General features: G+C 53.7%; 1 protein-coding gene across 7 annotated transcripts in view; it reads right to left on the bottom strand.

The window, feature by feature from the left end:
- Positions 1–3,091: 3,091 nt before the first annotated feature.
- Positions 3,092–14,416, bottom strand: part of AK1 (adenylate kinase 1) — a 38,412-nt gene continuing 27,087 nt past the window's right edge. For 6 of the 7 annotated variants that reach the window (XM_030535248.1, XM_030535247.1, XM_030535249.1 and 3 more), the window contains 6 exons: positions 14,285–14,327; positions 9,423–9,458; positions 8,110–8,273; positions 7,336–7,452; positions 5,099–5,290; positions 3,092–4,500 (listed from right to left, as the gene is read on the bottom strand). In XM_030535248.1, coding sequence (XP_030391108.1) covers positions 4,432–4,500; positions 5,099–5,290; positions 7,336–7,452; positions 8,110–8,273; positions 9,423–9,458; positions 14,285–14,327 — 621 coding nt within the window. In that variant the 3' untranslated portion in view covers positions 3,092–4,431. Of the gene's footprint in view, positions 4,501–5,098; positions 5,291–7,335; positions 7,453–8,109; positions 8,274–9,422; positions 9,459–9,704; positions 9,879–14,284; positions 14,328–14,416 lie in introns of those variants that run through there. The other variant, XM_030535251.1, reaches the window with a different exon arrangement.

Below are 14,416 nucleotides of genomic sequence, written 5' to 3'. Positions count from 1 at the left end.
CAGGGACGGATGGAGAGTTCATTGAAAGAAACCAAAGGGCGTCTCCTCTCCCAGGCTGCTTCTGGCTCAGTCCAGCCGCCAGGGAGAGAACTCAGCCTCCTTCCCCTGGGGCAGGGGGTTAACTCTTTCAGTGCCAGCTCCTGCAAGGTATCACCCACCCCATCTACAGGAGCAGTCAGCTCTTCACAAACATGCATTGGTTAGTCCCCCAACCAGCATTATCCCCATTTTACACATTGGGGAAACTGAGGCACAGGGCAGTGAAGTGATCCAAGGTCACAAAGGGCACCAGTATCTGAGCCAGGACTAGAATTCAGGATTTCCTGGCTCCCCATTCCATGCTCAGATCACTAGGCCATGCTGCCATGGGAAGAAGACGGTGGAGCTCAGGGGTGGGAAAAGTAGCATAAACCTCTTGGGCCTGGCTCTCTCCACACGAACACCTGCTAACTCTACTATGCAATGGGAAGGAGGGGAGGAGCAGGTCCTTGTCCAGTTAGATTTATGGATATATAGATGGCTGGTTCCCCAGAGCTCCTGCCCCACTGGTATCAGAATGTCATGCAACGTCCTTCGGAAAGCCAAGGAGACCTGCACACAAGTCTGCAGCAAACATCAGGTAGCCCACCTGTCACTGGCTTTGTCTGTCCCCTCTACACTCCCCCAGACACTAGTCACTGGTCATGGGATCATCCCCATGTGGCTATTCGTGTGCCCATCTGCACGTGGTCCGGGCCACAGCCTTGGTCACTCACCAGTGTGCTGTGGTTGGGTCCCAGCTCGGGACCCGTGTGTGCATACAGTGTGAGTCCAGGCAGAGTTCGGCCCCGGCTCTGCAGCTCTAGGCAAACGCTTGGAGTGCAGCGTCTCTTCTTGCAGCCCCTTCTGAGAGCAGAGATCCCAGAGTGCAACGGCCTAGGCCCTGAAACTAGGGCCGCCTTTCCCAAACTCCTCCACTGCGTCAGCACACACCTCCCCAGAGCTCCTGCCTGAGGGCTCCCTGGCAAACAGTTTAATGCTCCAGGGACACGGGCAAGTGAAGCACATAACACACTAGCTTTGCAAAAGGGATTTCTTTAGAACAATCATCGAACCAATTAGCCAGCAGGGGGGAGAGACAAATCCAAGCAAAATACAAAGCACCTGCATGCAAAGCCTTGCCTCAGTTTCCTCACTGCTCGAGCATTCTTTGGCCTTTGGTTTCCAGGTCCCCCCTGCTGGGTCACACTTCTCCAGCTCAAGGCTTCTCCTCCAAGCCTTGGCCTCTCTCTCTGACGGCTTCCTTCAGCCTTGTCAGGTCCTGCAATCAAATGTCCCCTCTCCCTCTAAAAGCCTGATTCCTTTGTTCCTCTCTCCTGCCCCAAGTTTCCTGTGTCTCTGTGACCCAGCCAGGCCCCATGTTTCTAAAGGGCTGTACGAACATATCTCTGTTCCCTCTCTCGGGGAAGTTCCATTCCTTCAGCCCCTAGCCCTTGGCAGAGAAGTTGAGAAAACTAGTTTGTCTAGGAGACAGTGACTCCTCTGCTCTGCCTGGGCAAGATCGAGCCAGGTGCTGATAGTCATTCATAGCCAGCGCTACCCTCTGCCCCTTAGCATGAGGAGTGTGAGGAGACAATACAGTTGTTGGCAACCCTAATAGACAGTTCATAAACTCAACTTCATACATTATACACCGATGGATTCCCACCGTCATCACAATCCTTAGCTTCACTGGCCACCTGACCCCCCGCTGCTGCAGGAGGTGGTGCCTTTGATGGAATGTACCCCCAGCTGGACAGGCTACATCCTTCCCGACTGACATTCCAGACGCATGCTGTGTCTGACTGATGCTTCTCAACAGCAGCCAGACTGGGTTTATTTGCTTGTCACGGACTCACCGGTTGTTCCTGTTTGTGACCCAGACTCCAAGTTCTTGTATAACACGTCTAACATCTGAGCATGTTTTACTGCTCATTTCCTTCCTCATCACCATCTCAGCAACTTCTGTTCCTTCCAGACAGCCTCTTTTCTCCCGGCCTTGGATCTGCGCCGGCCCTCGCTGGCTGATTGCATCGTGATCGTCCCCTTTCTAGAAAAAGCCTGATCCAGAGCCCTTTGAAGTCAAAGGAAAAAGCCCTGCTGACTTCACTGGCCATTGGATCAGGCTCACAAAGGCGTCCCACTGGTTCTTGTCCTTAGGAGAGTGGAAAAGCTCATAACCGTTGCTTCTCTGAGCATTTTGTGCACTGGCCCAGTACGCACCTATTCAAGCCCACTGACCCTGTAGTAGCCACCCAGGAGCCATGGCTACAGCACTGCCAATGGGGCATGACACAGGACAAACTTGGCTTAGCAGGGTCCCCAGGCAATGGATCTGTTTGGTGCATTGGCTTTTCAACTGGGAGTCAAAGCTGCTTTCTGTCTTTTGGCCTTTCAAGTGTCCCTGGCTGAAAACGCAGAGGCCACCACGACTTACTTTTGCTCAGCATCTCATAGCCCTTCATAAAAATCTGCCCCTCCTAAATACACCAATATTAACAGCACATTGTTCTCCTGGCCACCTTAGCTTGCCCATGTCAGAGAAGATGCCCTGACCCTTAGAGGAAGGATGAGCTTGCAGGTAGGACACCAGCAGTGTAAAGGGGTGTAGGCTGCAGTTACACCCACTTTAAGGCTCCTTCTTGCTGCCCAAGCAGCAACAAGGGGTCTATATGTACATGGGAGTCAGATTGTTTGGCTGGAGTTTGGCCAGGACACCAGATGCCCACACCCCACTGGTGAAAAGTGCCACATGCCACAAGGGCACAGGACTGCAGGTTTCCATGTCAACTTGAAGATGGCACACCACTCGGCATCCAGGACCACCTAACATTATGCTGAGGGCCTTGCCTCATGGAGGAGAACAACAGTGGTACAGTCCCACATCCTGAGCTTTCCTCAGAGGTTTCCCATCCTAGCGGGGACAGGCCCTGCCCTGGCAAGAACAGACAGGATTGCAGCCAGGGGTGTGAATTAGGACAGCAGTGCACTCCTCCCCGCAACTCCCTAGACATAGCTGGTATTGAATGGAGTGCAGTGAAAGTCAAATAAAATCACAGCTCACACCGAGAAGCACTTTTCTGCCACGCTCTTTAATAACGATATGCCAATGTACATTCGGGCAGCAGGGGCAACATGCTGCCTTTAAGACTCTGGAGGGGTTTGCTGCTTTTCATTCATAAATACTTTTGTTTGTAACCATTGTAAAAAACAACAACAACAAGGAAGAGAAGAGCTGCCGTCAATGTGAGTGTGGGAGACAGTGTGAGAATGTGTGTGAGAGAAGTGTGAAACGTGTGAGTGTGTGTGGGGCACAGGAGCCCTAAAAGGCACAGAGACAGCGATCGAATGAGGCAGTGTTCACATTGCAGCCTTTTGGGGTAGCCCCTAGGCTCAGTCAGGGCCCCTGGTAACCCACCCAAAGCACTAGACAGTCTTGGGAGGGTTGGGAAAAAGCAGGCGGAGAGGGGTTTCAGCAGAGATGCACTTCAGCCTCCAATGCCTTCCCTGGAGACAGAGCTTCACAAAGGTACAGGGCAGCTGGACTCCAGGCTCCTGGAGAGACTATTCCCTCACGTTCTAAAGCAGGAGAAGACACCACCCTCCAAACCCTCGGCTCTCTGCTGCTAATGCTGGGCTACTCTGCTGGCAGATGCTGGCTCTGTGCAGGCAGCATCACAGTGGGGAGTGGAGGGGGAGGAAATGGATTTTATACACCCCCCTGGGGGAGTCTGACCTGCCCCAGGGCATCCCCTGCTTGGTCACTGCTCTCTCCCTGTACTCACATCATGCAAGGAGACTGGGGGCGGGAGGGTTGGGGCTCAGCAGTGGTGACACTCGTTGGTGTCTGGCTCTACAATCACACGGGGAGATTTTGCCCAGTCCTGGCTCAAATGGGGTTTTCTCTGCATTTGATTCAAATTCCCTCTGTCCCAAGCAGATTTTAAGACTCTCAGCTACATCCTCTGCTCAAAGGAGGGAGCAAGTTGCCTGCGCTGTCAGAGAATCCTCCCGCTCCGGGCAGGAGCAGATTCCCCTCTCCTCCTGCTGATGCGATGGAGTGGGATAAACAGGCCACTTCCTGCCTTTAATCAACCTCAGGGCGCAGTGGGGGGGGGGGGGGGAAATATCTGGAAAGAAAAAGTCACTTCCTGTTGCAGAAGAAAAAGATAAAGCCTGGGCTCATTAAAGTGAATTTTACTGTGGCGAGAAGGGAAGGAGTCAAACACAATGTCCTTGAAATTTCCTCCATGGGGCTGTGTCCACGAAAACAGGATAAAGCCACTTTCGCTGTCTCTGCCATGGAGCGCGAATCGGGGCGGGGGGGGAGAATACTTGGGCTCTGGGGGTGGGAAGAGGGTGATGTTCTCTCTGAGTGGGAAGGGGTTAGAGGCGGGGGGTCCCTTTCGTGCTTTACTTCAGGGCATCCAGATGAGTGCAGACCTGTACGAACACGTCGTCCACGGAGCCTTCTGCATTCAGCTGTAGGGGCGAAGCAGGAGAGCTAGTCTGGACAGGGCCTTAGAGAAGCCCCTAGACTATGTCCTGCATCGTGCAGCACCACACAGGCCTGGGGCAGCCCAGCTCCCAGGTCTCCATGCTGGCCAGAGGATCTACTCCTGGCAGGCGCAATGCCCTCAGAATCCATTCCACAGCGCCTGAGGCCTGTCTGGCTCTGGGGGCACTGGGCCCGAGGCCTGTCTGCTCCGGGGGTGCCAGGCCCAAGGCCTGCTGGGAAATGGAAAGCCCTCTCTGATGCTTCTCTTCCCTCCCCAGAGCCCCATCCCTCATTAGCCCTCCTCCTCTGCTTGTTTATCCACAGTAGCAGGGCGTGCTGACAGCTGACCTTGAAAATGGCATGCTCCGGGATTTCCTCAGCTTGGAGGCATCTGAGGGTGCATTCCGCCCCTTTAACCCCTGGGAAGCCCCAGACCATCTGAGACACAAGGACGACAAGTGGCTCAGACCTGCCCAAACCCACAATGGGCTCTACAGAGTCTCAGCAGCTGGGAAAGGGCAAGTTCCACCCCCACCCAATCCCAGTTCCAGCCATGAGCCAAGCGGCTTGTGGCTGACGTACCTTCCGGACGATCCCTCTTTTCTCGTAGAACGTGATGACCGGCTCAGTGGCCTTGTAGTAAGTGTCTAGGCGTTTCTTGATCGTCTCCTCATTGTCATCCACCCGCCCGCTGGTCTCACCCCGTTTCAACAAACGCTTGACCATGGTGTCCTTCCCGGCATCCACATAGAGCAGCAGCGTTGGGGGAGCGATCTGTTGGGGAAGAGAACCAGGGAAACGTCCTTATCTATCCAGCCAGGCTTTGGCTTTACCACGTTCATAGTTTCCTCCACTAGCCCTGAAGCATGATGATCCGAGGGGTGGAGGAGACCATGCCCTGAGGCATCACTGAATCACCTTGACCGAGGAAAAGGGAAGGGAGAGCTGGGTCTGGAGCAGTCACCCTTTAGGGTGACTAGTGTCCGGTTTTCAACCAGAACACCCAGTCGAAAGGGACTGTGGTGGCTCCAGTCAGCACAGGCTCCCTGTTAGCCTCCATGCCATGTGGCTCCCGAAAAGCAGTGGGCATTTTGCCCCTCCGTCTCCTTTGTGTAGGGGCAGCCAGGGGGCTCTGCATGCTGCCCCCACCCCAAGCACCACCCCTGCAGCTCCCATTAGCCAGGAACCATGGCCAATAGGAGCTGTAGGGGTGATGCCTGTGGACAGGGCAGCACGCAGAGCTGCCTGGCTGTGCCTCTGCATAAGAGCACCGAGGGGGGACATGCTGCTGCTTCCGGGAGCTGCTTGAGGTAAGCGCTGCCCAGAGCCTGCACGCACCCCTGAGCCCCCCATGCCCCAACCCCCTGCCCCAGCCCTGATCCCCCTCCCACCCTCCAAACCCCTTGGTCCCAGCCCAGAGGACCCTCCTGCACCCCAAACCTCTTATCCCCATCCCTACCCAGAGCCCGCATCCCCAGCTGGAGCCCTCATTCCCCCACCCCCCGCACCTCAAACACCTGCCCTAGTCCTGATCCCCCTCCCACACTCTGAACTCCTCATTTCTGGCCCCACCCCAGAGCCCGCACCCCCAGCTGGAGCCCTCACCCTCTCCTACACCTCAGCCCTCTTAGCCAGCCCGGTGAAAACGAGTACGTGAGTGAGGGTGGGGAGAGCAAGCGACAGAGGGAGGGCGAATGGGAAGAGTGTTGGTGGGGCCCCAGGAAAGGGGCGGACCAAGAGTGTTCAGTTTTGTGCGAGTAAAAAGTTGGCAACCCTATCACCCCACCACTCTGACCTCATGCAGACGAGGGTCAGGACTGTTACCCCAGTGTGCACCAACATACATGCCCTCACACCAGCCCTCCCATGGCAATTGGGTTGGGGGTAACTGATTCTCCAGGCGCTGGGTGACCCTCAGTAATAGGTGGCTCTGCCTTTGCTCTGGAGCACACTACTGCATGTGTGCCAGGGGCACATTCAGCCTCCGTTTGCTTGTTACTTTGCACATGTTCATTAGCCCAGGCTATTTTCCACCCTGACTTGTAGGTTCACCCCAGGACACAGCCTGCTAAAAAGGATCCTTCCTCTTCAATTGTTTTTCCAGCTGTTTCTATAGAGCAACCATTACGCCACCTTGTGCCAGTCCCATGTATTACAGCCAGCAATCACTCCAGCGCAGGTACCTTCCTCTCCCACAAATTTTATCCCCTGCAGGGGCGGCTCCAGGCCCCTGATCCCCGGCCTCTCCAGGCCTGAACTAGCAGGGTTACAGTTTCCCTGGAGCAGACAGTAAAACCTGCTCCCAGGCAGCACACGGAACAGCCTTCCTGCTCTAACCCCACTAACAATACCATCATATACAACCTTTCACTGCAAACACTTTCAGGCTGTTTAAGGGGCTCATTGCAGCCATCTGTAGGATGGAGCCTGACAGCTATTTAACAGCACACAGAAACACTACCTCAGCAGTTCAGGATGGGAAGTAAAGACTAATCTGACACCCAACTGAACATGACTGGGTAACTGCGGGAGGCAGAACATAATTACTCAAGTTGGGCCAGGACACCAGGGTCAAAATCTGTTCTACAAAAAATAGCAGTGATCCAGACCTTGGTTTGACAACTCAACCTAAAGATGGTGCCTCCAGCAGCAGAGCTTCTCCTGGCGCCACACGGGGCTTTGGTTCAATTCCCCCCGAGGAGATGGTCTGCCCCAATGAATCGACCCCATCACTGCCCCATTTCTAGGGTCGCCTTATCCAGCCACTGAGCAACCCCACGACACTAAGTTTGTGACAAGACTACCACCCCCTTCCTCACCTTCTTCTCAAACTCCTCGCCTTGCTTCACCTCTCGGGGGTAGCCATCAATCAGGAACCCCTTGGAGATATCTGCCTTGGCCACCATGGCATCTCGCAGCATATCAAGCACCGTGTCCTGGGTGGAGGAGAAATGCAGATCAGAGTTAGGGACAGCAGTTTCAGTTCCAGCTACCTGGCAGCTTTGCAGAGTCTCCTGCAGCTGCTGGGCTCTCCTTCCCCTTGGGGTGGGTGGCCCCTCCCATAGCCACTGGGCTCCCCTTCCCCATGGGCAGCCTCACCTCTTAGTGCAAAGCCACAGGAGCATCAGGGTTTGCCCTCGATCACACCAACAGACAGATCCTTTTATAGGATCCAGGGACCATGTGCAGCTCCTATCTCACCAGAGGAGGCACAGCAAGCAGAAGCCGCTCACCGTGGCTCTGAGTATCATCACTCACAGACATGGAGCTTGTCCTCCCCCATTTTATACCCTAACCTGCTCCCCTCCCCAGCGGCCAGAGCACTTTCTCCCTGGAGCTGCCAGGAGCAACCAAACTCCTCGGAAGCCAGGTCCATGAGCCACCCCAAAGAGCTTGGAAAGAGGCGTCCCAACAGCGGCCCTTCCGTGCACCTGCCTCAGTTCCCGACAATGCACTGCAACCAGGAGAGTGGGCAGCCTGAGATGGCCTCTGCACTGGGGTCTCTCGCACGCCAGCACAGGAAGCTGGAAATGTGCCAGGATGTAACGCTGTAAGATCCACTTCCTCCCACTGCAAAAATGGCCCAGACTCACCAGGGGCACCAGCTCTCCCTTCTCCATGATGGCAGAGAGCTTCTTGCCTCTCTCCGAGCCAGAGTTGACCTCTGCCCTCAGGAGGTCACCAGTGGACAGGTGGGTGTAGCCATACTTCTGGACAATCCTCTCACATTGGGTCCCTTTTCCTGAGCCAGGCCCACCTGCAGTTCACACAAGGACAAGGCACAGACTCAAAACACAGGAGGAGGAGGAGGAGGGGAAGGAAAGAGTTCAGGTGCTTTCTAGGTAAAAATCCCACTTAGGAACAGCCCTGTTTTATCCTCCTCTTTGTTCTTACTTACTAGCACTCAACTGGGACCTTAGCTAAGGAGTTCAGGGCTCCTGCTAGGCTCAGAGCCCTCTGCCTGAGGCAGCATAACCAGCTCTGGGGAGATTATGATGATCTCATCAGTGTGAAGCAAAACAGGCAGCAGCTGAACCCCAAAGCCAGAAAGCTCCTGTCTTTGTGTCACTAGCACTAGTGAAAAAAGGTGGCTGGCAGGGAAAGAAATAGAGATACATGCAGAACTGCTTCCACAGAATACAGATCCACATTTCCCCCACAAAGTGCAAGTGTGTCTTTGAAGAGCAGCTGCCCAGGATGTCACCCGAACTCTATGGCTCAGCTGCCACTTCAAACCTAGCCCAAGCTGGGAATGACAAAGTCATTTAGCACCTAACTTTGCTTGGTAGCCAAGGTGAAAAGTTGGGGGGGCCCTGTGGGTCCAATGCATCGGACAGTCTCAGCAGGGAGAAGCAATTGACTAAATGGAGGTGGCTCCTCCAGGTGAGGAAGGAAGCAGTGGCAGCAGGTAGAGGAAGCTCTCCCCTGCGCTGTACCTGATCTGGGGGTAACTAGAGGCCTTCAGGGCACCCTCCCCAAGAACATCGAAAGCAAAGGCGGCAAGCACCCACAGGCCCTCTATTCCGGCTCGGTGCCACAGCAGGGCGCTTCCTATTGTGCATTCCCACGTATTCTGTCCAGTCCGGTTTTGGGTCTTGGAGGCCAGGGCAAACATTTGCAGACATGGCTAGTGATTTTTAGAGCACAACTTAGGACACCTTAAAGGCACCTAATGACCCGAAAGCTCCAAGCACCTGCCAGCTGAAAATCAGGCCCCTTTACAAGATCTCAGGTTGGGCCCCTGAAATCCCAGGTCTCTTTGAAAACTTCAGCTTAAAATTTGAAGGACAGGGTCCCACATCACCACCCCAATGAGCTCAATGAATGGGGCTTTATGCAACCGGGCCAGGACTGAAAGTGCCGCTCATGACCCCTCAGCTTTTCACTGAGCCCGTCATCGACTTACCCACCACAAAGATGATCTTGCTGTTCTTCAGTTTCTCTGTGGGAGAAGGAAAAGCAGAGAAGAGGGTTAGTCTGCAAGCGAGCGAGCGATCGCAGGAAGGAAACCTCCACCGAGCCGGGACAAATCCCTCTTGATCAAATCCCCAGGAGATCTGCCTGGAGGAGGGGACTTGGCAACCAGCCCCAGTTCCCCTGGGATAAATGGGAGCAGAACACAGTCAGCAGTGGGCCGCTGGCGGTGGCTTCATGGCAGGCGCTATGGGGACATTGCCCCCCAGGGTACCTTTGCCAGCCTCTTCCACTGAGGTAGCCAGGCAGGAGCACTCTGTCCCCATCTCTCCGACTCGCTGGCTCCTGCTCTCCTCTGTTCCCCCCCCCTTCTTGCCAAGCTGTTTCCGCTCAGCACATTTTGGTGCCTGAGCCAGCGGCCTCCCTTCGGCTGGGCCAGGCTGGAGCCTTGTGGTCAGAGCTAACACACACTGCCAGGGAGACGGTTACTAGGATACGGCAGGAGCCAAGCCTCAGCCACATCACAGAAGCCAGTGGGCAAAGATTCTGATCTCAGCTCGGCCGGCGTCAATCTGGAGTGACTCCATGGGGGGCTGGTGTAAATGGGCTCAGACACCAGCTCTTGGCAGAACCTCTCACGGAACAGCCCTGTACCACGGATCCCTACAGCCATGAGCCCCCATAACGTGGCGCCCACACCAATGCCACCCAGGACCCATCCTGTAGCACCGAGCTATAGCTTTTGCTGTGTATATATAAGGACAGGGGAGAGAGTGGTAGGAAATCCCAGGTTCTCCAGACACACAGGGTAGGGCACTGGGTGGCATCCCTCTTCCTTCTGACCAGGGGGATGGCTTCCTGTTGGCCTCTGCCCCACGGCCTCCAGAGAGAAGACCAAATTCATCCCTGGTGTAACTCAGCTGGTTCACTGGAGCTACACCAGAAATGGATTTGGCCCACTGTCAGTAAGCTCAAAATCCGAGGGCCACTAGTGAGACAAGCAGACTAAGGAACCAAATAGAGAGGCAGGGCCTCAGCCCATTGCGGAAGGCATGGGCCGTGGGACGAAACAGGCGGGCATTCCTTCTAGGGAGGGGAAAAGCTCATTCAGCCTGTGGTAATTGACATCTTCCCCTTTAGTGCCCACACCGTTACAAAACCTAAGAGTGATTCACCTCTCTCCTGGGACACGTTCCCTCCCCAGAGGCTCATGTCTGTCGCTTGGCAGGTGCTTCACAAACTCTGACCCCTTGCAGACATCGCTGCCTCCCATCTGCCCAAGCCAATACCTCCACCAGCTCTGCTGAGCCAGCCACACCAATTCCAGATTGCCCACCTGCTCCAGTTGCCCCATCACAGCCTTTGTGCCCACCTCATGCACAAGCCCATCATCTCAGATATGCCCACTCTCCATGGCATGCCCACCACCTGGCATGCCTACTATTTCTGACATGCATTACCCTTTTCCCTGCCCACCATCTCTGCCCATTAAATTCTCTGTGTGAAATCCTGCTGCTAGTTACACCAGTATAAACCTGGAGTAACTCCACTGATGTACATACAGTCAGGGGCTGCAGAGCACCATTTAAAGTGGGGGAATAACATATTTCTGCTACACTCCTGCCTACCCTCTCTTCCCTTCTCAGGTGCTCCCCTGAATCAGTAGCCTAACCCCCCGCCCCGGCTCATAAGCCCACCCCCACCCCCCTCCATATTTGAATGTGTGGTGTTGCAGCCTGGTGGGTGGGAGCTCTAGTGTCACTCAGGTTTGTCCTGGCCCAAAAGTGGTCAAGCCTATGGCCTAGATGATTCCCCCAGCCTATGCACAAAGTTACTCCAGCTTTACATCAGCGTGACTGAGAGCAGAATCTGACCCCCATGCCAAGCGCAACAGCAAATATTACCCTGGATTAGCACCAGGAGGGCTGGCTCACTTGCATTTGGCCACAGCTATAAATCCCCACCCAGGAAAGAATCTCCTCCAAAAAGCCAGAGCGACAAGAGAGACACGACGACAGACCATTGACCCTCTCAGAAAAGTTGCAATCTCAGTGTCCCAGCTGCTCCCTCCCCCAATTCACATTGGGCTAACATCCCAGCTCTACAACCAAGAGGGTCCCTCAGGGTCACAACCATTCTGGGAGTGGGCAATTTAATTTGAAGTCACCATTAATTCCAGTGCCTGGAGCTGATAGAGAGCTCCTCTCCTCAAGAACAGTAAGTACACTGGAACATTTTCAAAGTTTCCAAAGCTGGGTGAACGGGCCTGTCTGGAGTGTCGCAGGGACAAGGCAGAAGTGCTAAAAATAAAGGAGGGTGTTCTCAGAGCTGGCTGTGGCTCAGAGTCTGCAGCTCCCAGAATAAGAGGTCTTCTGGTTACAGCCTTCTAAAATTACACCTCCGAGCAGATGGGGAACAGGGTGGCCTTTGGCAGTTAGGTGCTTTCTGATCACATTGGCAGATCAGATCTGCCTGTGCCAAGGAGCTCATGCAGGGAGAGGCAGAGCCATGGTTGCAAGCACTGTCTGAGACACTGGATGTGGTTGGCTCACTACAAAAGCAATTTTCCCTCTTTTGGTATTGACACTTCCTCATGAATTATTGGGAGTGTACCACACACACCCTGACTAAATTGGCCTTCAACATTGGTTCTCCACTTGTAAGGTAACTCCCTTCTCTTCATGTGCCAATATATATTTATGCTTGTTTCTGTAATTTTCACTCCATGCATCTGAATAAGTGGGTTTTTCACCCACAAAAGCTTATACCTTAATAAATCTGTTAGTCTTTAAGGTGCCACCAGACTCCTCGTTGTTTTTGTCGGAGACACTGGGGATGTTCTCCATGAAGTGGAGTAAAACTGGGAATAGAGGGAAGGATGCTTGATGGTTAAGGCACTGCACAGGAAGCCAGGGGATGGGGGTTCAATTCCTGGCTCTGTCACAAATTTGCACTATGGATAACATTTGCAAAAATGCTCAAGTGACTTAGAAACTTAAGCCCCACATTTTCAAAGGTTTTGTCTACACTTCAAATCCTTCAGCATAGACGCTCACTACAGTGATGGGAGGGCATTCTCCCATTGGTGTTGCTAATCTGCCTCTCCAAGAGACAGTAGCTAGGTCAATGGAGGGAATTCTTCCTAGCAATGTCTACATCGGGGTGAGGTTGGTATAACTACATCTCTCGGGGGTGTGGATTTTTCACACCCCCAAGAGACGTAGCTATGCTGATGTAAGTTCCTACTGTAGACCAGCCCAAAGTGGCTTCCGCGCATAGCAGCCTCAAGTCTCACTGAAAGCCAACACTTTTGAAAATGGGACTGGGGTATATTTTAAAATTGTTATCCCTTACTCCCTTTGTGCCACAGTCCCCACCTGTCAAACAGGGATAATACTTCCCCACCCGCTAGGGATGCTATAAGGATATATTCAGAACCCATGGCAAGGATGACCAAAGACAGAGGTGTACAGACAGGGATTGGTCCTAGGTTGTACAGCCTGTTACTGGCTCAGGTTGGTAGTAACAAAGTCACCATAGAATCATAGAAGATTAGGGATGGAAGAGACCTCCGGAGGTATCTAGTTCAACCCCCTGGTCAAAGCAGGACCAACCCCAACTAAATCATCCCAGCCAGGGCTTTGTGAAGCCAGGCCTTAAAAACCTCTAAGGATGGAGATTCCACCTCCTCTCTAGGTAACCCATTCCAGTGCTTCACCACCATCCTAGTGAAATAGTTTTTCCTAATATCCAATCCAGACTTTCCTCACTGCAATTTGAGACCATTGCTTCTTGTTCTGTCATCTGCCACCACTGAGAACAGCCAAGCTCCATCCTCTTTGGAACCCCCTTCAGGTAGTTGAAGGCTGCTATCAAATCCACGCTCACTCTTCTCTTCTGCAGACTAAATAAGCCCAGTTCCCTCAGTCTCTTCTTGTAAGTCATGTGCCCCAGCCCCTAATCATTTTTTTTGCCCTCCGCTGGACTCTCTCCAATTCGTCCACAACCTTTCTGTAGTGGGGGGCCCAAAACTGGACACAGTACTCCAGATGTGGCCTCACCAGTGCCGAATAGAGGGGAAAAATCACTTTCCTGATCATCTGATGACTCTTCTTTGGCCTGAAATGAGCTGAGTGGTTCTCAGTCCAGTTCCTAGTGAACAAGTGTTGGCCTCACAAAAACCACCTTCATAAGTGACTGTGGGCCATGGAGACTGAACTCCCCTCTTGGCACTAGAAACAGTCCCTGAAGGCCAGAGTTGAGGTCTCATAGTAGGACAGTGTGGGGACTGTACTGCAGCTCCCAGGGCCATGTCCAGTGAGTCACTAGGGCTGTTATTCTGTGAGAGCAGAAAGAAACCCACTGCCTCCGGGCTAGAGCAGGTAAAGACCCAGGTGAAACCCAAAGGGTGGGGGGAACACCCTGACAGCTGCAATCCCTCACACTGTGCTCAAGTGCAAGGATCGCACATGGATGCTGACGGCCAGGACCAATTGTCCAAGGGAGGTGCCTGGCTTGGACTTAGTTCTCTCCAGCTCCTGATCCTTACAGTATGCATGAGTCTTGCATTTCTGCTGTTCTGGGCTGGCAGGGAGATGAGTGGAAAAGAGGAAGAGAAGCAAAGAGGGACCCAAGGTTTCTAACGCAACAACAGAACCTGAGCCTGGTTAGGAGAGATGTCCCTGAGCCAGAACTCTGGATCCAACATCCCTCTACTCCCCTCGCCATGCCCTGGATCTGCACTTGGGGGCTCAGACGCATTGCTATGGGCTTAGACAACTGGATGTAGCCTCAGTAAGATGGAGACAGACGGGTGGAGAGAAGGAGATGTGTCCAGGGAAAGGGAGCTCTCACCTGTTGCCATCCTGAGGAGATCTGGGCAAAGAAGCTCTTCAGTCTGAAAGGAAACAGAACTCCATGTTAGACAGTGCAAGAGGGCCTGGGGGGGTCAGCTATGGACTTTGGGAAGGTGCTGGTTTGGCCTTC

The sequence above is a fragment of the Gopherus evgoodei genome, chromosome 16 (assembly GCF_007399415.2).
Source record: "Gopherus evgoodei ecotype Sinaloan lineage chromosome 16, rGopEvg1_v1.p, whole genome shotgun sequence".
Classification (NCBI taxonomy): domain Eukaryota; kingdom Metazoa; phylum Chordata; order Testudines; family Testudinidae; genus Gopherus; species Gopherus evgoodei.
Note: the sequence above shows the minus strand (reverse complement) of the source record. Positions and strands in the feature narration are given on the sequence as shown.